Here is a 27,386-nt window from a genome sequence, read left to right as displayed (position 1 = left end):
GATATTCGCCAATAGACAATAGGTGCAGGAGTAGGCCATTTGGCCGTTCGAGCCAGCATCGCCATTCAATGTGATCAAGGCTGATCATCCCCAATCAGTACCCTGTTCCTGCCTTCTCCCCATATCCCCTAACTCCGCTATTTTTAAGAGCCCTATCTAGCTCTCTCTTGAAAGCATCCAGAGAACCTGCCTCCACCGCCCTCTGAGGCAGAAAATTCCACAGACTCACCACCCTCTGTGAGAAAAAGTGTTTCCTTGTCTCCGTTCTAAATGGCTTACTCCTTATTCTTAAACTGTGGCCCCTGGTTCTGGACTCTCCCAACATCGGGAACATGTTTCCTGCCTCTAGCGTGTCCAAGCCCTTAACAATCTTATATGTTTCAATGCGATACCCTCTCATCCTTCTAAACTCCAGAGTGTACAAGTCCAGCTGCTCCATTCTCTCAGCATATGACAGTCCCGCCATCCCGGGAATTAACCTTGTAAACCTACGCTGCACTCCCTCAATAGCAAGAAAAGCCCTCCTCAAATTAGGGGACCAAAACTGCACACAATACTCCAGGTGTGGTCTCACTAGGGCTCTGTACAACTGCAGAAGGATCTCTTTGCTCCTATATTCGATTCAGTCAGTATATTTAGTATAGAAGTTGAGAGGTCATGCTGCAGTTCCATAAGACTTTGGTGAGACCACATTTAGAGTATTGTGTTCAGTTTTGGTCACCATGTTACAGGAAAGATGTCAATCTGAAATGGGTGCAGGTAAGATTTACGTGGATGGTGTCAGGACTCGAGGGCCTGAACTATAGGGGGAGGTTGAGCAGGTCAGGACTTTATTGCTTGGAGCACAGGAGGATGAAGAGTGATCTTATGGAGGTGTACAAAATCATGAGAGGAATAGATTGGGTAAAGGCACATAGTACTTTGCCCTGAGTAGGACAATTGAGAACCAGAGGACATAAGTTTAAGGTGAGGGGGGATAGATTTAACAGAAACCTGAAGGGTAACTTTTTTATACAAAAGGTCGTGGGTGTATGGAACGAGTGCCAGAGGAGATAGTTGAGGCAGATACCATCGCAATGTTTAGGAAGCATTTAGACAGGTACATGGATAGGATAGGATTAGAGGGATATGGGTCAAACACAGGCAGGTGAGATTAGTGCAAGTGTGATCTTATGGAGGTGTACAAAGTTGGTTGCTTGGGCAAGTTGGGCCGAAGGGCCTGTTTCCATGCTGTATGACTCTATGTAAGACACTCTTAAGTGCTGAAGTGAAACAGCTGATGGCCACCGCCATCTCAACCCACCTGTCGGCTGAACCCATTTCTCCTGTCAGCTCTCTCCTTCTATTAATCGATCACTAGCTCTATTCTTTAATGTTCATTCCTTTGGTTGCCTGACCCCTGACTGTCAATCCATCAGCTATCTTATCTCTACCCACTCCCTTCCATCCAGTGATGTATGGTTACATGGTAATGGGGAGACCAGAACTGCACACAGTGCTCCCAATGCCGCCTAACTAAACTCCTATTAAGCTACATCACAACATTTTGACTCATAAACTCAATGACCCATTTCTCCACCCATTTCTGTAGCTGATTAATATGCCTTTGGCAGCCGTCCTCCTCACAGTTTATGGCACCAGCAATCTTGGTGTCATCTGCCCCTGTCCCTCTTAGGAAACCTGAACAGAAACCTCTGGAGACTTTGCGCACCACCCAAGGTTTCCGTGCGGTTCTCGGAGGTTCCCGGAGGTTTTTGTCAGTCTCCCTACCTGCTTCCACTACCTCAAACCTCCGGCAACCACCTGCAACCTCCGGGAACCGCACGGAGACCTTGGGTGGGGCGCAAAGTCTCCAGAAGTTTCTGTTCAGGTTTCTTAAGTGGGACACCAACCCATCTACATTGATGCCCAAGTCATTTTTATATATCATAGACTAAGTGGGACCCGCTGGGTCCCAGCTTTACACGGGAGGGCTGGTCCACCAATATTCCGCCTCTGCACCAATTCCAATATTGCTGGCCAGTGGGGGGGGGATTTCTGGAGCGCTAGTATGTGTGCTGTGGGTCAAAGGGACTGGTTTCCAGAGGGCTAGTATGGACATTGTGGGTCAAATGGATTCTTGGGCTGGCAGCTCAGTCACTCTGGACGGGCAGCTCAGTCACCCAGGCTGTTGTGCGCTGAAGGGACTGGTATGGACATTGTGGACTGAATGGATTTTTAGACTTGCAGTTCAGTAAGTCATGGCTGGTGGGCTGGCAGTTCACTAAGTCATGGGTGGTGGGCAGGCTTTTCACTTACTCATGGCTGGTCCATCTCCCCTCAACCTCCCCCCCATGCACTCTTAGTGGCTCTCCAACAGCGCAACCATTCCTGCCTATTAGGTTACTATTGTGATGAAGAGCACACAGGCATGGCAAGTGGAAAAAGGATTTATTAAAGTTTAAAATGTGAATGCTGAAATATAACAACAATTCAAATGGTAAAGATGAGATTTATTAAGTTATTTTTTGTTTTGTCTCTTGCTGTGTTCTGCTGCTCACTGCCTCTTGATAACAATCTGCTTTTGATATAAAAAAATACAATTTTAATATAGAGAGATTAAGCGGTCAAATTTTAACACAGAAAATCTGAGAATTTACCTCAAAAGTCATCATGGAGTGCAGGCCGCAAGTCCAACCTCATAGCACTCCAAGCAGAGTGTAGGCAGCAAGTCCAACCTCACAGCACTCCAAGCAGAATGCAGGCAGAGTGCAGAAACAATAGACACTTTTTGCAAGCATATTAGAACCAATAAACACTTTTTGCAAGCATTTTAGAACCAATAGACACTTTCTGCAAGCATTTTAGAACCAATAGACACTTTTTGCAAGCATATTAGAACCAATAAACACTTTTTGCAAGCATTTTAGAACCAATTGATACTTTTTGCAAGCATTTTAGAACCAATAGACACTTTTTTCTAGCATTTTAGAAGCAATAGACACTTTTTGCAACCATTTTAGAACCAATAGACACTTTTGCATGCATTTTAGAACCAATAGACACTTTTTGCAACCATTTTAGAACCAATAGACACTTTTTGCAACCATTTTAGAACCAAAAAAGACACTTTGTGCAAGCATGTTAGAACCAATAGACACTTTGCGCAACCATTTTAGAACCAAAAAATACACTTTTAGCAAGCATTTTGGAACCAATAGAGACACTTTTTGCAAGCCTTTTAGAACCAATAGACACTTTTTGCAACCATTTTAGAACCAAAAAAGACACTTTTTGAAAGCATTTTAGACCTAATAGAGACCATTTTTGCAACCATTTTAGAAAAAATAGGCAATTTTTGCAAGCATTTTAGAACCACATTTAGGGCACTAACAGTTGAGTAGACATCTGTTCAGTGTTGTTCACAGCTCAGAGAGACGTGACCCTCTGGCTTTCTCCATCTTTCAGAGACTGAGTGAGGCACACCACTTCCGGGTTTTATAGTCCCTCCCCCCTCCCACCCGCAGGTGCAGCAGAGAGAATGGCAATTTAAAAAAAAACATTAATATCTCTCTGATTTTTCATCGATGGGAAAAATCCTCCGGTCCCGTAAGGCGGAGGGGGGCTCTCCGTGAGGTGGCCAAAAATGACGGTCGTAGGTGGCGGCGTTCTCTCAGAAATCACACCACAGCGAACCAAAAGCAGTCAAGATCAGAGTTTTAGTAATATAGACAAGAAACGGAGGTGCCAGCACATATCCCCGTGGAACTCATCCACTCACAGGCCTCCAGACTGAATAATGTCTTTCCACCGTTACTTGGATCTAACTTGTTACTTGTATACAACTTGTATCAGTGAGCCTGTTGTGAATCTATGCAACCAACTCACTGTGAAAATTCGTGCATCTTAATCTTTTGTATCAGTCTTCCATGGGAGAATTTATCAAATGCGTTACTAAAACCTATGTAAACAGCATCCGTTGCCCTACCCTCATCGATCACCCTCATCACCTCCTCAAAAAACGTGATCAAGTTAGTAAGGCATGATCTGCTGTGTAAAAAGACTGTACCTCATTAGCCCTGTTTTTTTTCATGTTTGAATGATACCTTGTTCAGAATTTCACCACATTATCAGATGAAGCATGTTTTACACTTAAGAGGCCTTCGTCCATTACACCTTTGAAGGTAAATGAGAGATTTCTGTTAGGCTGTGGCATAGAATTTTCAGTCAGTGATGAGCAGTCTTGGTCACTTCTAAGCTCGGCAAGCAAAAATAACCTGCATTTACAATGAAACGTTGGTGAAATAGTCAAGAGTATGCTAACATTACTCTGTGGAAGCAACAGCAATGTCCCACATTTTTGTGCATGTGTTTGTAGACACGCAGATATCTGGCAGCTGCAGCCATTTGTGGAAGCTGCTGGGAAGATTGCTGAATAACAACAGCCTGTGTGGTGACGTGTATCATCTTTCATCCAAACTACATGGAAATTGAAGTCAGTAAAGGCATGGTCAATGGCCAGAGAATGGCAGGCCCACAAACGTGTTGTTCGAGAGCCTGTCATAAGGTCATAAGTAATAGGAGCAGAATTAGGCCATTCAGCCCATCTGCTCCGCCATTCTCTCATGGCTGACCTATCTCAAGCATAAGCTAAAGATGGCTGCAATACAGGGTTGGTTGGCAGAGCATCACCAGAGAAGACACCCAGCAACTGGTGATGTCCATGAATCGCAGACTGCAAGCAGTCATCGTATGCAAAGGATATGCAACAAAATACTAAACATAACTACTTTCATTTACATGACATTGCTGTGTCCCAAACATTATGGTGCCCTGAAATGGGGGGGGGGGGGGGCATTATGTATAAACACAGCTGTAATTTCTACATGGTGAAACCAAAATGTATAAAAATGGCCTTTATTAAAAGCTGACAATGTGCACTTTAACCACATGTGATTTTTTTTTCTATTACAAATCTCAAAATGTGGAGTACAGAGGCAAATAAATAAATGATGGGTCTTTGTCCCAAACATTAAGGAGGGCACTGTATGTGTGAATATTCCACACATATTCACAAAAGTGTGGAAGTTGGTGTCAGTGACACAGAATTACAGCAACATGGTCTGACAGTTTCACCAAGGTTTCCTTGCACAATCTGGGGAATTAAAACTGCTGGCATCCTCATGTGAAAATGATTTGAACCAATGAATCATTTTGTTTCCACCCTGCTTTTTGTTCCTTTCACCTTTTCCCATTTTCTTCAGCATCTCCAATAAGTTTTCTTTGTTCTTATTCGTAGAAACTCTGAACTCCTATTATCAATTTAGCAATCAAAGTCATCACACTTAGTTGCAGGCTTAAAGCCCTGTCCCACGGTACGAGTTCATTTCAGTTTCTCCCGCGTTTGCCCTGATTCGAACCCGGAGATTTACAGTAATGGCCGCTCGTCGGTACTCGGGGCTCTCGTGGACATTTTTCATCTTGTTGAAAAATCTTCACATGTCTTCCCATGCTTACCTGCCGTTAGCGAGTCTTCCCGAGTACCTGCCGTTAGCGCTAAGAAACGTCCCCGAGCTCCGACGTACCCGCTACGTTCATTCTCCGTACTTACCACGAGTTTGATTTTTTTTTAACTCGGGAGAGCTCTTGGAATGAACTCGCATAGTGGGACAGGGCTATAACATTGTGATGCCACAACTTGGTAGGTTTTAAACTGTGCAGGACATTTTTTTTTAAATGCATTTTTAAGTTCATTGTTTTTAAGGGAGCAATCTGGTGTGGACTTCACAAACTATTATTAGTCACAGCTGGCAGACTTCAGCGAGCCTTTTCCTGCAGCTGTTTCTGTTGTCCGCTCTTCCCCTCCTGTACTCCACCAAAATTCAGGTGGAATGAAGTGGTTATAAAAGCGTCCATCAACACTAGAGCAGGCTGCCAAGCCAAGTATTTAGGTTGGAAGTCATACCTCCCCAACTGCTTCAAAACAGGAAGTAAGTCTGTTAAGTGATGGATGGCTGTACTTTGCCTGGAGGAGGAGAGAAAAAAATTCTTCTGGGCGCTGAATGAGTTCTGCAGTTGTTCAGTTTAAAAAAAAACAGATTTGCACAGGACGGTAACTCCCCTTTAAGAGCTGGTCTAGGCAGATCTACTTTGCTGAAAATATTTCAAACCTGCACTCCTAATAGAGGCAGCAGCCTGCAGGATACTGCTGACTCTGTTGATTCAATACCAGATGTGCCTCATTTCAGGGTTTAATCCACAAATGCTCACTCCTGTTATCCCTGTTCTGACAAGGTAAACTCTCAGGATTGTGGCTTTTTCCTGAAGATCATGTGATGTTGGGTGTGTTTCACTTTGGCTTGCTGTACATGAGCCAATAATCCGATGTGGCAGCACCTGAAATGTACCTGGCTGTGCACGTTTTTTACATAGGTAGATTGAAATTTGCTGGACCATCTAGATGTTTATGTTGTCCCACTAGTTTATGAACTGCACATTTAACTAATGTCATGGTACGGTTCAGGTGACCAACTGCTTCTTCATTGAAGATGGTTAAAATTCTGGCATTGCTAATGTTCAAAATAAATACTGAAAAAAACCTTTGTGCAGTTTCAAGGAAAAAAAAAATCAACAACATCCCTTCCCAGGGCGGCACGGTGGCGCAGCGGTAGAGTTGCTGGCTTATGCCCCTGTCCCACTTAGGAAACCTGAACGGAAACCTCTGGAGACTTTGCGCCCCACCTAAGGTTTCCGTGCGGTTCCCGGAGATTGCAGGTGGTTGCCGGAGGTTGCAGGTAGTGGAAGCAGGGAGGGAGACTGACAAAAACCTCCGGGAACCGCACGGAAACCTTGGGTGGGGCACAAAGTCTCCAGAGGTTTCCGTTCAGGTTTCTAAGTGGGACAGGGGCATAACAGTGCTTTGAACACCGGAGACCTGTGCTCGATCCCGCCTATAGGTGTTGTCTAAACGGAGCTTGTACGTTCTCCCTGTGCACGTGCGTGATTTCTCCGAGAACTTCGGTTTCCTCCCACACCCCAAAGACAAACAGTTTTGTGGGTAAATAGGCTTGGTATCCGTTTAAATTGTCCATAGTGTGTGTAGGATAGTGTTAATTCCCCCCTCTTCCCTGTGCTCCACCTGGATTAGCTCCCATTAGCACCACCTTATCTGCCTCATACCATCCGTACTTCTTCCTCTGGCTTAGTAATGTGTGCCTCTTCTATCCTTTTCTGACCCCTTTTGTCTTTTCATCTTTGGCCTTTGTCCAATCATCGAGCAATCAACATTCCCCCCTCGCCTGTATCCACCTATCACTTGCCAGACTTTGTCCTGCCTCCACATCTCTTCCACTTTTCCCTCTCCTCCAATCCCCGCACTACAATCAGTCTAACGAAGGTCCTGGCCTGAAATGGGCCCTGACCTGAAACGTCACAAGGAAAAGGGGAGATGCACCGAGACCTGCGTGTCATGGTACACCAGTCATTGATAGTAGGCATGCAGGTGCAGCAGGCAGTGAAGAAAGCGAATGGTATGTTAGCATTCATGGCAAAAGGATTTGAGTATAGGAGCAGGGAGGTTCTACTGCAGTTGTACAGGGCCTTGGTGAGACCACACCTGGAGTATTGCGTACAGTTTTGGTCTCCTAATCTAAGGAAATACATTCTTGCCATAGAGGAAGTACAGAGAAGGTTCACCAGACTGATTCCTGGGATGTCAGGACTTTCGTATGAAGAAAGACTGGATAGACTCGGCTTGTACTTGCTAGAATTTAGAAGATTGAGCGGGGATCGTATAGAAACTTACAAAATTCTTAAGGGGTTGGACAGGCTAGATGCAGGAAGATTGTTCCCGATGTTGGGGAAGTCCAGAACAAGGGGTCACAGTTTAAGGATAAGGGGGAAGTTTTTTAGGACCGAGATGAGAAAAACATTTTTCACACAGAGAGTGGTGAATCTGTGGAATTCTCTGCCACAGAAGGTAGTTGAGGCCAGTTCATTGGCTATATTTAAGAGGGAGTTAGATGTGACCCTTGTGGCTAAGGGGATCAGGGGGTATGGAGAGAAGGCAGGTACGGGATACTGATTGGGGATGTTCAGCCATGATCATATTGAATGGCGGTGCAGGCTCGAAGGGCCGAATGGCCTACTCCTGCACCTATTTTCTATGTTTCTATGTCACCTGTCCATGTTCTCCAGAGATTAATTAGTCTAGCACTTTGTGTCTTTTTTTGCAGGATATTTAAATGTTTTACCTTTTCACAACATGCAGCCATGATATTAAATAGATATTTCAGCATGACGAACTACCCAATGCTATGTGAAAAATCACATTATTTTCTAATCTGAACTATTTGGTTTACATTTGTCAATGCGGAAGGTTAGGGTAGAAAAACATTTCAAGAAATTTGGAACAGTTGACCCTGAGAAACAGTGGATTCATTTTTCCAGCAACAGCTACTTGTACTTTAAGATCAATTTGAACACTTGTCACATTTAATAAACTGGAGATTTTTTGTTTGAAAATGTTAATAAATCACACAAACAGGATTTGTATTTAACCGCCGCTAAATTTCTTTTAAAAGGGTGAAATTACTTTCCTGAATCTATTTATAAACCATGGAATACATGGCAGGTTTCCGTGGTCTGTGTACGGGGAATAAACTTTGAATGCATGTGCAGTTTTGGCATTTTACCAATCATTGCTGTGAGGAAATGAAGGTAGCCCTGAGAGGACAGACAGCACATTGCAAGAGGCTAATAAATAAGACTCTGCCTCTCTTTCCCTTTGCGAAGCTTCATTTGTTTATTTTATTTATTAGAAGTACAATACAGTGGTACATTTATACAGATTCCGAAAATTATGTCAACACATTACATTCTCTGTACAACTTCCTTTTTTTTTTTTTAAAGAGAAAAGTAAGAAAACAAAAGAGGTAGTAAAGAGTGTGCGTGAGTAAAAAGAGGAAACAAGAGATAGTCAAGAAAATAAATAAGTAAGAAAAGAAAACAGGAGCTTATCCAATCGCCACAAGGAGATGATTTTTTTTATATTCTAGATCGTCTTTCACCCTTACCTGAAACTTTTAATTTTTACGATACTGTTGCACCGCATGACTCCAAGAAATCAATAAATGGAGACCAACTCATTAAGAATTGGTCTTGTTTGTCTATTAGGTGGAGTCTCATTTCTTCCAAGTGTGCTGTGTCCAACATATTACTGATCCACATTTTAAATGTTGGTGTATTAGCGTTTTGCTTGTGAAGCTCCATTAGAATGATATAAATGGTACTTGTATTGCAACGTCTGTTCATGCATCAAGAAACACAACTTGGAATTTAAAAAAAAATTATTATTTATTTTATTTATTCATTTAAATTATCCAAATCGATTTACTTTTTACATGCATTCCACAAGAGTGAATTTTATATTGTAGTTCTAATTTTTGGGTAGTGATTTGTAAATTCTATGAGGGAGAGTTTCTGTAACTCAAATGGCCATTATCAAGGGGGTGGGGGGTCACCTTTATATGTTACCTTGTTTAAGATTTCTGTAATTTGATGGTGCCGGAGATGGTATTATTATGCTTGCCCTAAATATTTCCAGTTTATCCGGTAAAGATTAGATAAAATGAGAAAGATCATTTTTCGGTAATATTAACATGAATTAGTAAACAAATAAGGTAGACAAAAATTCTGGAGAAACTCAGCGGGTGCAGCAGCATCTATGGAACGAAGGGAATAGGCAACGTTTTGGACCGAAACCCTTCTTCAGACACTTGTCACATTTAATAAACTGGGGATTTTTTGTTTCTCCAGCATTTTTGTGTACCTTCGATTTTCCAGTATTTGCAGTTCCTTCTTAAACAGTAAACAAATAAGATTCAATCACAATACTCTGCAAAGTGAGAGATTTCCTCAAAGATTTCCCCTGTCTAAGTCCTGAACTTGCCCCTTGTTATGGCCTCTCCAAATTCCTCTGACAAAGAGATCCATCTCTTCTTCCTTTCACCACCCCTCTCAATCCTGATATTTCCAACTTGACCCCTCCATCCTTGCAGACTACTCCCTGATCGTTAAACTCCGTAATTACTGAAATGGGCCGTCATATCCCTCGACGCCCCAAGTCCCATCTGTTTTCCCTATGACTACGTGGGTATAGCAGCATTAGAGGCATGTATTCAAGTTGCCTTTGCCTTGTGGCAAAAATGAATATAAGGTCACCGTCAGCAATAATTAATCTCAACCTGCTGGATTGTTGAGAAAATACATCTAGTTCACTCATTTCTTTGCGGGGGCAGGAGATTTCATATCCACAGCTAGACAATGTGTGGCACTAAATCCAGCTGCAGCTCACAGCTATCTCTATCTCTATGTTGTTAGACCATTTTTAACAATTGATATTTTATGCAATGAAGTATAGGAATGACTGTGGCCATCAGTTTTAGTCCCCTCACAAAAATATTATTCCCCAATACTGATTCTATGTCTCTGGAAACAGACCAGACAGGATGCAGTCTTGGCATCATTTTTCTTAACCAAAAAACTGAATTAAAATCAAATTTGTACCATTACTAAGAGCAGTTGTTTTTTCTGTAAAAGCCTGAAGAAGGGTCCCAACTTGAAAGGTCACCTATCTATGTTTCTCCAGAGATGCTGCCTGACCCGCTGAGTTACTCCAGCACGTTGTGTTTTATTTTATCTGTAACATTGCCTCGACTAACCAAACAAAAAAGTATTGAAAGGTCACCAGTCTGAAATGTTAACCATTTCTCTCTCCATTGATAATTGTTGAATTTTATTTGTTGATTTTTATTTCATATATTCATGCATCGGCAATTTAATAAACTTAATCTTCCCCTTTTGTCCATTTCTCTGCTGAAAACTATAGTCCAGCTTGCCACCCACAGTTCTCGCCTCTCCTTTTTTGGGGTCCTGCTATCATGATCTTTTAAAATAAAAAACAAAGCGCTTGAATAGCTCAGCAGGTCAGGCAACATCTTTGTGGAAATGTCCAGCATTTTGTGTTTTACTCTTTTTCACTGTATCTGATTGGGATATTTTAAAAACTACTCAAAAATATTGAAATGGATGTACAGATTACTATCTGTACATTCTGTACATTTGTACATAGATTACTATCTAAATGGCGTCAAGTTGGGAAAAGGGGAAGTACAACGGGATCTGGGGGTCCTTGTACATCAGTCTATGAAAGTAAGCATGCGGGTACAGCAGGCAGTGAAGAAAGCGAATGGCATGTTGGCCTTTATAACAAGAGGAATCGAATATAGGAGCAAAGAGGTCCTTCTGCAGTTGTACAGAGCCCTAGTGAGACCACACCTGGAGTATTGTGTGCAGTTTTGGTCCCCTAATTTGAGGAAGGACATTCTTGCTATTGAGGGAGTGCAGCGTAGGTTTACAAGGTTAATTCCTGGGATGGCGGGACTGTCATATGCTGAGAGAATGGAGCAGCTGGCTTGTACACTCTGGAGTTTAGAAGGATGAGAGGTAATCTCATTGAAACAATACAATACAATACAATACAATTTATTGTCATTTGAGCCCCAGTGAGACTCAAACGAAATTTTGTTTCCACAGCCATACAAACAAAAACAATGTCCTACAGACATACACACAATTAAGTTCACACAAACATCCATCACTGTGATGGAAGGCAAAAGTCTTTTCTCTCCCCTGCTCTCCATGTCTCTCCCGATGTCCAAGCCCCAGGCGGGTGATGATAAGTCCCACGGCCATTTTAGGCCGTGCCGGGCGATTTACGGCCCCGCTCCCGGTCTAGAAGTCTCGAAGTTGGAGCCCCCGGCGGGCGCTGTAATGTCCCACGGCCACGAAGCCGTGCCTGGTGATGTACTTCCCCGCTCCGGGTCGTTCCAAACCCCGCGACACGGGCTGGAGAAGTCGCGTTGCGGGAGCTCCGGGAAGCGGTCTCTCTCTCCCCCCGGACCTGCGAGTTCCTGATGTCCCAGTCCACCGGACCTGCGGCTGCGTTGCTGGAGCCTCCGAGCCCCAGGAGTCGAGTCGCAGCAGCGAGTCACCACCGCTCCCCACGTTCCGAGGCCGGCCAGCCCCACGATGGTGAGTAGTCCGCAGCGCAGTCTCCCGAGCCCCCAGGTCGTTCAGGTTGGAGGCCGCTCCACGGTGCTAGGCCCCAACGACAACGGAGACCCGACAGGGAAAAGGTCGGGTCTCCCGGACAGGGAAGAGATTTTAAACGGTTTCCCCCTCCCCCCGCCCCCCACATATACACATTTAAAAACCAGTATTTAAAAAACACCAAACGCTACATTTAACTAGACAAAAAAAAAAAAAAGACAGACAGGCTGTAGGAGCCGCTGCAACGAGTCGCGCCGCCACCACCAACATATAAGATTGTTAAGGGCTTGGACACGCTAGAGGCAGGAAACATGTTTCCGATGTTGGGGGAGTCCAGAACCAGGGGCCACAGTTTAAGAATAAGGAGTAAGCCATTTAGAACGGAGACGAGGAAACACTTTTTCTCACAGAGAGTGGTGAGTGTGGAATTCTCTGCCTCAGAGGGCGGTGGAGGCCGGTTCTCTGGATGCTTTCAAGAGGGAGCTAGATAGGGCTCTTAAAAATAGTGGAGTCAGGGGATATGGGGAGAAGGCAGGAACGGGGTACGGATTGGGGATGATGCACCTATTGTCTATTGTCTATTGAAATAATTATAAAATTTAATTTATTGTTTTTTTTTAAATCTAATTAAAAATAATAATGCAAATGTAAATAAAAGCACTAAAGTAAAGTAAGGGATCATCTTTTTCCAAAGGATTAGTTAGTCATTGGTTTAAAGTAAGGACAGAGTGCAAACTGAATCTGGACCCTCAGTTTAGCGTGACACCTCTCTACCACTAAGCTCTGGTGAGTCCAGCAATAGAATGAGCCAACAGATGCACGGGCATCTGACCTTCATTTTGTTATTGGCTTCCACCTTTCCTCACATGCACTAAAGTCCCGGATGTGATCTTCGAGGGTGTAACAAGCAGAGCACTAGAGTGAAACCTGTAGATGTGATGTATTTGGATTTTCAGAAGGCATAAAAGGCTGATGCACAAAGTGAGAGTTCATACCCCTCGGGCTATCTCTAGGATTATGGGTGGTGGGTTATTTCAATAATAGCTTCTAATGTTTTCCCTTTGACAACTTTTAAGTTACCAAGTCTATAGTTTCCTACTTTCTGTCTTTCTCTTTTCCAGTGTCTTCCTCTATGAACAAACCTAGACAGTTTTGAACATAGAAAATGTATTTTACAATCCAAAACCCTGATTAGTCAAACTCTTTGCATGAGTAGGTCATGTGCGCCTGACAATAGGAGTTATGGACACCTATGTCAGACTCCTCTTCATAGATTATAGCTCTGCTTTCAATACCGTTATCCCAACCAAGCTCATCTACAAACTCAATGAACTTGGACTCAGCTATCGCCTCTGCAACTTAGAAAATAGGTGTAGGAGTAGGCCATTCGGCCCTTCGAGCCTGCACCGCCATTCGATATGATCATGGTTGATCATCCAACTCAGTATCCTGTACCTGCCTTCCCTCCATACCCCCTGGTCCCTTTAGCCACAAGGCCACATCTAACTCCCTCTTAAATGTAGCCAATGAACTGGCCTCAACTACCTTCTGTGGCAGAGAATTCCACAGATTCACCACTCTGTGTAAAAAATGATTTTCTCATCTCGGTCCTAAAAGACTTCCCTCTTATCCTTAAACTGTGACCCCTAGTTCTGGACTTCCCCAACATCGGGAATAATCTTCCTGCATCTAGCCTGTCCAACCCCTTCCTGACCAACAGACCACAATCAGTGAGGATTTTAACCAATCGTCTGCTATGATAATCCTCAACGTTGGTGCCCTGTAAGGGTGCATTCTCAGCCCCCTACTATACTCCTTATACACACATGGCTTTGCAGCCAAATACCAGTCCAACTCAATTTACAAGTTTGCAGACCACTGTAATGGGCCAACTATCAAATAATGAGGAGGCAGAGTACAGGAAGAAGAATGAGAACCTTATAACCTGGAGCCAAGCCAACAACCTCTCCCTCAATGTCAGCAAGACAAAGGAGATTGTGATTGACTTCAGGAAGTGAAGCAGTACACACACACATCCTTGTATACATTGACGGAGACGTGGCCAAAAGCTTCGAGTTCCCAGGAACAAATATCACCAGCAATTTGGCCTGGACCAGCCACATCGAAGTGAGGGCCAAGAAAGCACACCAACACATCTACTTTCTTAGAAGGCTTAGGAAGATTCACATGTCCCCAACAACCCTTACAAACTTCTACAGATGCATCGTAGAAAGCATTTTATCCGGGTGCATCAGAGCGTGGTTTAGGAAAAGCTCCATCCAAGACCGCAAGAAATTTCAGAGAGTTGTGGACATTGCCCATACCATAACGCACACCAACCTCCTTTCCATTGACTCCATCTCCACACTTTACGTAGCCTTGACAAGGTCACCAGCAGAATCAAGGACCAGCCTCACACCGGTCTTTCCCTCTTCTCCCCTCGCCCATCAGGCAAGGGGTACAGAAGTTTGAAAATGCACACCTCCTGATTCAGGGGCAGTTACCAGCTATTATCAGGCAACTGAAATGTCCTTTCATCAGCTAGCGTGCAGTCCTGACCTTGCACCTACCTCATTACTACCAAAACTATCTTTAATTGTATTCTTTATCATTTATCGGTGCACTGTGGATGGCTTGATTGTAATCATATATAGTCTTTTCTTTGACTGGATAGTACACAAACAAAAATATCTCACATACCTTGCTACACATGACAATAATAAACATGGCTTCATATTTTCACCCCCCAATTCTAGAGAACGACTGCTGGATTCACCCATTTTCCTCAAATGTAGGATGTGAACTTTGAGACATAGTTAAGCACACTGCATTTTATTTGCCACAAGAGGAGCCAAACTCCTGTCAATGCTGCATGAGGGAGCCTGAATAATTCTGTGATTTCTTGCAGGCTTTGATGCGCCCGGGAAGGATTGACCGCATTATATATGTACCGTTGCCTGATTCAGCCACTCGAGCAGAGATCTTCAAGCTCCAGTTCCGTTCCATGCCAACCAGTGATGACATCAGTTTGGATCACCTGGTGACTAAGACCCAGAAATACTCTGGTGCCGAGGTAAAGTCTCTTGAGTGAAAATTTAAATTCACGTGTTTTGCACATTTGACACTCTTAAGCCCCTGTCCCACTTAGGAAACCTGAACGGAAACCTCTGGAGACTTTGCGCCCCACCCAAGGTTTCCGTGCGGTTTCCGGAGGTTTTTGTCAGTCTCCCTACCTGCAACCTCCGGCAACCACCTGCAACCTCCGGGAACCGCACGGAAACCTTGGGTGGGGCGCAAAATCTCCAGAGGTTTCCGTTCAGGTTTCTTAAGTGGGACAGGGGCATTACATCCCAGTCCTGTCTTGATCATTTTCCTCCTGTCTTGGTAATTTTCCCACACGTTTCGCCTCTTTTTGCGGTTCGAATGAATGTAAATTGTTACGATCAAATTCCTAGTGGGCATAAGATCATGAATGCAGAATTCCACGCCTTTCATTTAATTGGCATTCATTTGGTGATTGAACTCAGCAACGTTCTGAAGATGGATAACTTGAGGTGGTGAACTATCATACTGATGCAGCAGCTAGTAGGATTTTGAGGTTATTCAGAAGGTTTGTTGTCTGAGTAATTTGAAAGGACAGGAGCTATTCACTGTGTCTGATACAGGCTATAAATCTGGCATCAAGAGTACCCAGTGCTGTTACTGGATGTATGCCATCCCTCCTCTTTATTAGTCTTTGGATAAGTTAGGGCAGAGCCACTCACCACAATTTTCCACTGTTATTTGTTGTTGTTGGCACCAGTTCCTATGGGAACTCTCCAAATTCAATTGCAGTATATTGTGTAGTGACCAAAGGTTTCTTTTTATTTTTGGCTTTGTTGGTTGCCAGTGGTTTAGAAGTTCAGTCTTCAAATCTATTCACCCTTGGGAGAATAAACCGTGGCCCAGACTTTGCAGTAATAATGATTGCAAAACTATCGATGTTTTTCATCGTACACCCATGAAACTGGCAACAGCTGCGAAATGTCATGCTTGCGTAATTTGGTGCAGAAATCCTGGTTCATGTTAGCGATTCCTCCTCCACAGACTCTATTGTTTGTCATCTTCCTCCATGGAATCAACACAAATCACTTGATGTCTTTGTGCATTTTACTTGCAGTAATGGTGCCTGTGGATGTTCCACTTTGTTACACAACCTCTGTCACTTTTATGTGGCATGCATAATAATATTGCCCACCAAATTATTTTATAAAATTACTGTTTATCAGATTTCATGCATTTGGATTCTAATTCCCTCGTTTTAAACTTTTTAAAAATGCAATAGCTTCAAGCAATAAAAGGAAATTCCAGAAATTCTGCATTAAATTACGCATGCATGAAATTCTGAAATTGCTGTTCATTTCAAACTGACAATTTTACTATCATTTTTACTGCAAAGTCTAGACCATGCTTCATATTCCAAGGGTAAATAGATCTGAATATTGTTCTTTTAATGATCTAGCACCAGCAATGTGCAAAATAAAAAAGTAGGTACACAGAAATGCTGGAGAAACTCAGCGGGTGCAGCAGCATCTATGGAGCGAAGGAAATAGGCAACGTTTCGGCCCGAAACCCTTCTTCAGACTCAAAAAGTAAAAAAGTAAACCTTTGGTCAGCACACAATATAATGTCATTTTTATTCAACCTTTTCAATGTTTTATAGACTGCTAAATAAAGAGCGGAACACACAAGATTAAGATAGAATCTGCGGTATCATACATTTAAAAAAAAATGCATTTCTCTTCCTCCTGGTTTGCTGGCTGTGACAATTCTGCAGTGGCAGCTTGGATGTTATCACCCACTTGCTGGATGCCAGCTATCTGTAAGAACTGACCAGGCTGCAGCTGCAGAGAAAACCTTGCAGAGATTGTTAAAACATTGTGAGCAGCTTTCTTCAAAGTCAGCAACTAGCACTAGTGCCTCACTGCTGCCTGCAAGATTCATATTTGCATTACAGAATGTATTAATTTACTTCCACATACTGTACCTAGGCTGTGGATATTTAGCAAGGGTCTGTTTGACAAGTTAGCACTAGAGTTTAACAGTAATTTTGTGTGTTGTATGTGGGAATATGTGATTACATTGAACAGAGTGGCAGTGATTTCAATTAGGATTGAATCTTCTGATGAACACGGGATAATAATAGCCCTGTCCCACCTTCATTCCAAGAGCTCTCCCGAGTTTAAAAAAAATCAAACTCGGGGTAAGCACGGAGAATGAACGTAGCGGGTAAGTTAGATCTTTATTCTTTGGAGCGCAGAAGGGGGACTTGATAGAGGTCTTTAAAATGATGAGAGGGATAGACAGAGTTGACATGGATAAGCTTTTCCCATTGAGAGTAGGGAAGATTCAAACAAGAGGACATGACTTCAGAATTAAGGGACAGAAGTTTAGGGCAACATGAGGGGGGACTTCTTTACTCAGAGAGTGGTAGCTGTGTGGAATGAGCTTCCAGTGGAGGCAGGTTCGATTTTATCATTTAAAAATAAATTGGATAGGTATATGGACGGGAAAGGAATGGAGGGTTATGGTCTGAGTGCAGGTAAATGGGACTAGGGGAAAATAAGTGTTCGGCACGGACTTGTAGGGCCGAGATGGCTGTAATTGCTATATGGTTATATGGGTACGTTGGAACTCAGGGACGTCTCTTAGCGGCTCGTAACGCTAACGGCAGGTACTCGGGAAGACTCGCTAACGGCAGGTAAGCACGGGAAGAATCGTGAAGATTTTTCAACATGTTGAAAAATGTCCACGAGAGCCCCGAGTACCGACGAGTGTCCATTACCGTAAATCTCCGAGTTCGAATCAGGGCAAAATCGAGAGAACTCTTGGAATGAACTCGTACCGTGGGACGGTGGTTTAAGAATTCCAGAAGACAGCTACAGTGGTAAAAGGTACAAAGTGTTGGAGTAACTCAGCAAGTCAGGCAGCATCCATGGAGAAGACAGAGAAAAGCCCTGGAAGCATAGAGAGGATGGGGAGGAAAGTTATCTTCAAGTTTAGAACATCATTTTTTTAATCAGAAAAAAACACTGGAACATCTAGATATTCCTCGTTATAAATTTATATCATAGTTGTGGAAAGCAGTACTGCACGTAGCCATGTTACTCTGGTCATTTCTTATATGCGATGGGCTGCAGCTGCGAGGATACTAACAGCTTTATAGTTTTGTTTAAAGCAACACTTTTCTGAGAGTCTAATTTGAAGCATGTACTTTGCTGTAATTAATGTAAACTATGACGCAGTGAACAGCAAAATAAGGGTGTCTCCATTCCAAAATGTACAGACAGATTCGTACTATCATTCTGTCACCAATACAGGTGATCCTTGCAATACAGGGGGAAGGGGTTACATTCCTAAAAAGCGATCCATATCGCACTTATCCGTAGGATCAAGCCGTGTCATGAAACACATGTTAAAAAAAATTGTGTTGATGTATTAACTTTTTTCGCATAAATTCTGTGTGAGCAAACTTTATTCCTTATCTCAAAATTTTGGATCTGTAATCTGTCAGAGCAAATTTCGGTCACCTGAACAACTGCAATGTAACAGCAAGAAATGTTGGATATACTCAGCATGGTGTATCTCTGGAGAAAAGCAGAAGATAATGTTTCAGAATGTTATTTGTTGCAATGAATTCTTAGTTTGAATAGTGTTTTGTTGTGTATATTTTTTTTCTCCTTAAATTGAGAATGTTTGTTAAGCAATTACAATCTGGGTGATAGGAGTTGTTGAGAGGCTTGTATCTCATCGAAGTGACCCCCCCCCCCCCCCTACTTATTCTAATTTCTACCTAGATAGCATTATTGGTTGAGTAATTTAGAACAGCCCCTCTGAGAACTGTCATAAGGCTCTGACTGATTAGCAGTGCAAACCCCCTCCCCATTTTGCACCCAATACTTTCAAGCAAGGGACATCCATCCCATGAACCATTAACCTGCTAATCCTGCTCTTTCCTCAACCACACTTCAATGACTGTGGCAATACCATAATCCCACTGCCGATCCAGCTCTCAGCTCATCAGCTCATTTAGGACTAACAAACTCATCAGGAAGGTTGGCTCCAACTTGGCGATAGAGTTGGATTCATGGGAGATGGTCTTCGAGGGGAGGATGCTCCTCAAACTACGGAGCACCTTGGACAATGCAGCTCATCCCTACCATGACACACTGGTCAATCTGAGGAGTACGTTCAGCAACAGACTGGTTCCACCAAGTTGCGGTACAGAACTCCATGGGAGATCCTTCTTCCCTGTGGCTATCAAACTGTACAACTCCTTCCCCTTCTGCCGTGGGGTAGACTGACTCCCCTCCCCTTCCCCCTCCCCCTCCCCAATCTTTGCACATCCCCAATCCTTTCCACTCGTCACATGTTTCATGTATTTTGTATTTTATAACTGTTGACCGATCAATTTCCCTCCTGTGATAAATAAAGTTCTATCTTATCGTATTGTATCGTATCCGCCTTACCTGTGAGGTGCAGGAAGGAACTGCAGATGCTGGTTTAAACCAAAGATAGACACAAAATGATGGAGTATTTTGTGTTTCATCTCTGGAGAGAAGGTATGGGTGACGATTTGGGTCGAGACCCTTCTTCAGACTTCGATACTTGTGAAGTTCCTTGCAAGCCTGCCACCCTCTCATACTTTTCCAATGTCTATATTGCTGAATATAACAAACAGTATTCTTTCCAAGATCAACATATTGCTGTATTCCTATTTTGATACATTTTTCATGAAAGAAGATTTTTATGTTTTAATCTTCACATTAATTTCTCTCTTATGATTAATGAATTTGACTTAAGGGCCTGTCCCCACTGTATGAGGTAATTCAAGAGTTCTCCCGAGTTTCCCCTGATTCGAACTCGGAGAATTACGGTAATAGCCGCTCGTAGGTACTCGGGGCTCTCGTGGACATTTTTCAACACGTTGAAAAAACTTCACAAGCTTACCGCGTTTCCCGAGTACCTGCCGTTAGCGTTACGAGCCGCTAAGAAACGTCCCGAGCTCCGACGTACCCGCTACGTACATTCTACGTACTTACCATGAGTTTGATTTATTTTTTAAACTCGGGAGAGCTCTTGGGTAAACTCATACAGTGGGACAGCCCCTTTATTTGCCTCTTTTGAAATATATATTTTATTATCTTGTATATTTATTCAATCATAAATACAACACAACAAATGTTGATAATTTGTCTTACTCGGTTGTAACTGAGCCGTTTTTATAGCTATTTGTAACTTTATGCGGCAAAACATCAATTAATTTGGTTTCTTCAAACTTGAGGATAATCTAATTTTCACACAATTAATGTGCATTGGATTTTTTCTATTGATTTCATTTAATTTTGTAATTTTTTAATCAACTGACTAACTATTTCTGAGCTCTTTAACAACAAGCAGATTGCTTTGATAAAATCTGAAACATCTTTAGTTTTATAAAGGAATTATACACAGGCCAGACTTTGGTTATATTTGAATAGTTTGTTTTTCTCATTGGGTAATTCTTTTCCATATTTGTTCAAATTTTCTTCATTTCTATCTTTTTTTTGTGGTTTGCAGCATTCATGTTATACATAACAGATGTGAAAATTGCTTTGTTGCAGTGGAGACCACAAGTTAAATTTTATTATAGTCTTGCAAGATCCAACTCATTTAATCCATTATGGATTCAGATTTTATTGAGGCAATAAATCTTCCACTAACTTTATTTTCTTTGAGAGCAGGGATGAGTTTTGCTTTATGAAATGTACAACAAATAAATCAATCTGTGAAAGAAAAAAGGTAGAATGGTATTTAGAATGGGACACTTGATCATGTTGGAACAGTTGGTATATTCACACCTCGACTTCTCAATTTGAAACGGCTGACTCTCTGATGCTGTATTGAGGAAATTATGCACCATGTCCTGTATGAGTGACTGGGAATGCATCTTCTTTTGCATGTGGTGGTTGCACCATATTAGTCATGGATTGAAAGAGAGATAAAGCATGGAAACAGACCCTTCAGCCGACCAAGTTTGTTCTGACCATCAACTACCCATCTATATCTATACTATTAGTAAATTCATCTTGTCCTCTTCTGGTTTGCATTTTTTAAATTAATTTGCGCAAAAACAGTACCCTATATCGCTATGATTTTTTCGCCACCTTACTCACCGTCCTCCCCCACACCCCCTCCCCCACACCCCCCCCCCCACACACCCACCTCCCCACAACCCCCCCCCACCACCACACCCCCCACCTCCCCCACCACCCCCCCCCTCCCCCACACCACCACACCCCCCACACCAGCTCCCCCACATTATCCCCCTCCCCTAGACCACCCCCGCTCCCACACCATGGTGGAATATTGCATTGGGGAATGGGTTGCGCTGGGGGACCAGGCCTTCCATGTGACTGGGACCCAACGGGCCCCACTTAGTCTAGTTTACACTAATTCTACATGAATGATTTTGTTTTTCATTCTCCCCACATTCGCTTCACCTCTTCCCTGCTCTCTCAGATTGTACCACTCACCTGCACACTAGAAACAGTTTACAGTGGCCAATTAAACCAACCAACCCACATGTCCCTGTGGGCAAAAACCCCAAGTACCTGGAGGAAATCCACACAGTCACAGGAAGAAAATGCAAACTCCAAACAAATAGTACTTGAGGACAGCATTGAACCTTGGTCTCTAGTGCAGTGATGCAGCAGCTCTGAGTAGCCATACCAATATACCGCTTGTAGCGATTGCACATTACATTCCAAATTTATAATTCAGTTTCATTGAAGTCAATATACCGTATTGCACATTTGACGCCTACAACTGTGGTCAAATTTCTACCTTGAGATTTTCAACTTGAATTTTCCCTGTTCACCTTAAAGATCACTTGCCTTTATTCAAATAAAAACACCAATTTCTCAAAGTTTCCTAGTTGACATTCTCTCCTCAGTCACGCACCACTAAAATCAGATTAATTGGTCTTTCATTTTATTGCTTTAGATAGAACTTGCTGGCAGGCTGACCTCAGCGTTTGTAATAATGATAACCAAACTTACAAAATAATTTATAGGATGTTCAGAAGTTAGAGTATTTTGAGTGACGTGGTGAATGTTATAAAATTGTACAATTTTATAACATTGACCACGCCTGGAGTATTGCGTACAGTTTTGGTCTCCTAATCTGAGGAAAGACATTGTTGCCATAGAGGGAGTACAGAGAAGGTTCACCAGACTGATTCCTGGGATGTCAGGACTTTCATATGAAGAAAGACTGGATAGACTCGGCTTGTACTCGCTAGAATTTAGAAGATTGAGGGGGGATCTTATAGAAACGTACAAAATTCTTAAGGGGTTGGACAGGCTAGATGCAGGAAGATTGTTCCCGATGTTGGGGAAGTCCAGAACAAGGGGTCACAGTTTAAGGATAAGGGGGAAATCTTTGAGGACCGAGATGAGAAAAACATTTTTCACACAGAGAGTGGTGAATCTCTGGAATTCTCTGCCACAGAAGGTAGTTGAGGCCAGTTCATTGGCTATATTTAAGAGGGTGTTAGATGTGGCCCTTGTGGCTAAAGGGATCAGGGGGTATGGAGAGAAGGCAAGTACAGGATACTGAGTTGGATGATCAGCCATGATCATATTGAATGGCGGTGCAGGCTCGAAGGGCCGAATGGCCTACTCCTGCACCTATTTTCTATGTTTCTTGAACAAACATATTATTTGTGAAGGAGAGAAATATTTCGATAGGCTTTTTAATTTAAAAAGTGTATTTAGTATTTTATCATATCACAGATATAAATCACATTTTTTGCTCTTTACAAAAGTGGAAATCACAGTTCCATAAACTATAAGCAAAGAGTTACTGGATAAATGCATATCAGATTTTTTTAATAGAATTATAGAACAGTGCAGCACAACAGTATTCATTTGATCTGTTGATCCTGTGCTAGTTCTTTGAGCAAGCTGTTGTTTCTCTACATTTTTACATTTCAAATAGTCACTTAATTTTTTTGTGAAAATTACTGTTATACATGTTTCTCTGAGTATTTCATGCAGAACCATTCCGATTTGATGTCACTGTGCAAGAATGTTTTTCTTTATATTGCCCTGGGTTCCGATAACAATTACTTTACAGTAAAAATAGAAAATATCGATAATAATCATCAGGTCAGGCAGTAAGTATGGAACGAGAAATAGCTAATATTTCAGATCAATGTGGAGTCAAGGGATATGGGGAGAAGGCAGGCACGGGTTATTGATAGTGGACGATCAGCCATGATCAAATGAATGGCGGTGCTGGCTCGAGGCCGAATGTCCTCCTCCGCGCTATTTTCTGTTTCAATCAATGACCTTTCATCAGAATCCAAATAAAGTAAATCTGAAACAGATTGTCCATTGGACCATCTTTCTGAATCGTAATTATAACCCTCATTATGTGAAACATAGTAATCTTTTCTTAAACCCAGGAGATCACATTGTTCTATCGTCTACTACCCAGCCTGTGTATACCAGCTCATCTACCATGCTAGAAAGCTGCCTTGTCACCTATTCCAAGTTCTTGACATACTCCTCGATCTTTGTCAGAAATCACTTCGACAACTATGGGGGGGGGGGGGGAATATGAAATTGAAGTATCGAGGGCCTTTTTTTTAGGTTTTAGTATCCGGAACTTAGCCCAATATGCCCCTGTCCCACTTAGTAAACCTGAACGAAACACTTGGAACTTTGCGCAACCCACCCAAGGTTTCCGTGCGGTCCCGGAGGTTGCAGTGGTTGATGGATGTTGCAGTAGTGAAGCAGGTAGGGAGACCTGCAAAACCTCCTGGAACCGCACGGAAACCCTGGGTGGGGCTCAAACGTCTCCAAGTTTCCGGTTCAGGTTTCCTAAGTGTACAGGGCAATACTGTTCAGCAGAATGTTGTATTGTGCTAGCATTGCTTTATAGCTAAAACTCATTGAGGTGGCATCCATAATTGTAAAGATCGACACAATATGCTGGAGTAACTGAGCGGGTTCGTCAGCATCTCTGGAGAAAAGGAATAGGTGACGTTTCGGGTCGAGACACTTCTTCAGTCTGAGAGTTAGGAGAAAGGGAAGCTATAGGTATGAAAAGGTGCAGCGTAGGGAGGTAGGGAGTGCAGCGTAGGTTCATGAGGTTAATTCCTGGGATGGCGGGACTGCCATATGTTGATGGATTGGAGCGGCTGGGCTTGTACACTCTGGAATTTAGGATGAGAGGGTATCTTATTGAAACATATAAGATTATTAAGGGTTTCGACATGCTAGAGACAGGAAACATGTTCCCAATGTTGGGGGAGTCCAGAACCAGGGGCCACAGTTTAAGAATAAGGGGCAAGCCATTTAGAACGGAGATGAGGAAAATCTTTTTCACACAGAGAGTTGTGAGTCTGTGGAATTTCTGCCTCAGAGGACGGTGGAGGCCGGTGCTCTGGATGCTTTCAAGAGAGAGTTAGATAGAGCTCTTAGGGATAGCTGAGTCAGGGGATATGGAGAGAAGGCAGGAACGGGGGGTACTGATTGTGGATGATCAGCCATGATCACATTGAATGGCGGTGCTGGTTCGAAGGGCAGAATAGCCCACTCCTGCACCTATTGTCGATTGTCTTTTGTCTGTTGTCTATAGAACAAATCAGAGCTGGCACTGACAGCCAAAGAGCCCACAATGGTCCATTTTTGGCTGTGGAAGAGGTGATAATGAAGCGACACGAACAGTGAAACTAGCAGGATGACCAGGGTGGGGAGGAATGGAGAGTGAGGGAATGAATGGATTACTTGAAATTATAGAAATCAATATTCATACTGCTGGGTTGTAAGTTGCCCAAGCGAAATATGAAGTGCTGTACCTCCAATTTGTGTGTGGCCTCACTCTGACAGTGGAGGAGGCCCAGGACAGAAAGCTCAGTATGGAAATGGGAAGGGGAGTTAAAGTGTTTGGAAACTGGGAGATCATGTAGGCCAAGGCGGACTGTGTGCTCGCCAGAGATGTTGCCTGACCCGCTGAGTTACTCCAGCATTTTGTGTCTATCTTCAGTGTAAACCAACATCTGCAGTTCTTCCCTACTCAACAATAGTACAGTTCATCTCTAATGTAATATTTGGCCTCATTGACTGATGGACAATAATTCTGGCTAAAAAACAATGAGGTTTTATAAATCTCACTGCATATTTCATTCATTACTCCCAGGGCCGGATATAGATGAAGAGAGGCCCTAGGCTATTTCACTTGTGAGCCCCCCCCCCCCCCCTCCCAATCCCCCACCCCCACGACTAGAGGACCATGACTACCCGACAGTGACAGTGTGACACTTTTAGATCCTACTGTATGTTGTCATTAAACAGTTGGCTTTAAAATACATATTGGATTCACCGCGGAGTGGGTGATGCTTTATGCCCCTGTCCCACTTAGGAAACCTGAACGGAAACCTCTGGAGACTTTGCGCCCCACCCAATGTTTCCGTGCGGTTCCCGGAGGTTGCAGGTGGTTGCCGGAGTTTGCAGGTAGTGGAAGCAGGTAGGGAGACTGACAAAAACCTCCGGGAACCGCACAGAAACCTTGGGTGGGGCGCAAAGTCTCCAGAGGTTTCCGTTCAGGTTTCCTAGGTGGGACAGGGGCATTACTTGGATCGCCATTTGAAGCTCTGGAGTGTTGGGCCTGCTGCTTCAACATCGTGGAGCAATTTGCTCCCACTCGGGTATTTTGCAAAATCACTACAAAAACGTGGAAGAGTAGACATCAAGCAGAGATGTAGGTGCAGAATGAGAGAAGTTCACTTTTGTTAAATTGTTTGGAAGCAAGATGACTAGAATCAGCTAGCAAGTAGAATGTCAAAGTGGGGAACACAAGGGCACGGGATGATGGACTCAATATTTTAAAACTATGTTTTGTTCAGTTTTTCATAAAGAGTTGAACATAATCCACAAGGTACACTAAATTGCTGGGGAAACTCGGCGGGTGCAGCAGCATCTATGGAGCGAAGGAAATAGGCGACGTTTCGGCCCGAAACGTCGCCTATTTCCTTTGCTCCATAGATGCTGCTGCACCCGCTGAGTTTCCCCAGCAATTTTGTGTACCTTCGATATTCCAGCATCTGCAGTTCCCTTTTGAACATAATCCACAGTTTAGTTTAGAGATACAGCACGGAAACAGTCCACACAGAGTCCACGCCGTCCAGCGATCCCCGCACATTAACACTATCCTACACACACTAGGTACAATTTACACTTACACCAAGCCAATTAATCTACAAACCTGTACGTCTTTGGAGTGTGAGAGGAAATCGAAGATCTAGGAGAAACCCACACGGTCATAGTGAGAACGTACAAACTCCGTACAGACAGCACCCGTAGTCGGGATCGACCCTAGGTCTCCTTCTATAGTGCAAGCGCTGTAAAAGGCCTGTCCCACCAGCATGCGATTTCATGCGGCGAGCGCGACCAAACGTGGTGGCTTGAGGCGTACGGTCTCACGGGGCCCGTCCCACTTCCAACCGTGGAGCCGTATAGAGTTGCCACCCCAAGTACGTTGAAAATTAGATTCAAACAGGGGCCAAAGTATAACCAATGAGAAAACAACAACATATAATTCACAAATAAAAGACTGCTCTAGTGATATGTTGAAGAAAACAGAAGCTGCAGTCTACACACAAGTTCACATTGTTTGTAAGAAGGAACTGCAGATGTGGGGGAAAGAACTGCAGATGCTGGTTTAAATCGAAGGTAGACGCAAAAAGCTGAAGTAACTCAGCGGGACAGGCAGCATCTCTGGAGAGAAGGAATAGGTGACGTTTTGGGTCGAGACATAGTGTGTTGTGTAAAATACAACAGGTTAATATCAATGATACGATATTCAATGTGCCCTTTCTCCCCACAGTTCTAAATGTTGCACTATTTAAATCCAGAAACCGAATGTGTTACTGAATGAGATCATCCTCATGCTGTTTTTATTCTGCTGTTTGGAATGCATCCAGATGTGCTTACTGCTAACCGAAACAGAGGGAGGAATTAACCACACAGTTAAATCTTGTCTCAGAGCCTATCATTTTAAAGTGTGCAGAAATTCCTTTTCTCTTGCTCTATTGAGGATATCCAGGTAATGGGTAACTGCAACAAACACAGTTTGTTTTGACACTTAGCTGCATTTTACTGCTCAGGCTCAAAACATGAGAGATTCGGCGAAGGAGATGGTTGCCTGACATTTGTCACAGCCCTCTTTTCCTCAAAGCAATTTTAATTAATTAACGTGATCATAAATCT

At 43.1% G+C, this 27,386-nt stretch overlaps 1 protein-coding gene across 2 annotated transcripts in view; it reads left to right on the top strand.

Moving 5' to 3' along the window:
- The window catches only part of spata5 (spermatogenesis associated 5), a 318,711-nt gene that overhangs the window by 225,174 nt on the left and 66,151 nt on the right, over nucleotides 1-27,386 (top strand). For both annotated transcript variants that reach the window (XM_033016169.1, XM_033016231.1), the window contains exon 15: nucleotides 14,999-15,163. In XM_033016169.1, coding sequence (XP_032872060.1) covers nucleotides 14,999-15,163 — 165 coding nt within the window. The remainder of the gene's footprint in view (nucleotides 1-14,998; nucleotides 15,164-27,386) is intronic.

Source organism: Amblyraja radiata, chromosome 1 (assembly GCF_010909765.2).
Source record: "Amblyraja radiata isolate CabotCenter1 chromosome 1, sAmbRad1.1.pri, whole genome shotgun sequence".
Lineage (NCBI taxonomy): Eukaryota > Metazoa > Chordata > Chondrichthyes > Rajiformes > Rajidae > Amblyraja > Amblyraja radiata.
The sequence above is the reverse complement of the archived record's forward strand: the minus strand, read 5'-3'. Positions and strand labels throughout refer to the sequence as shown.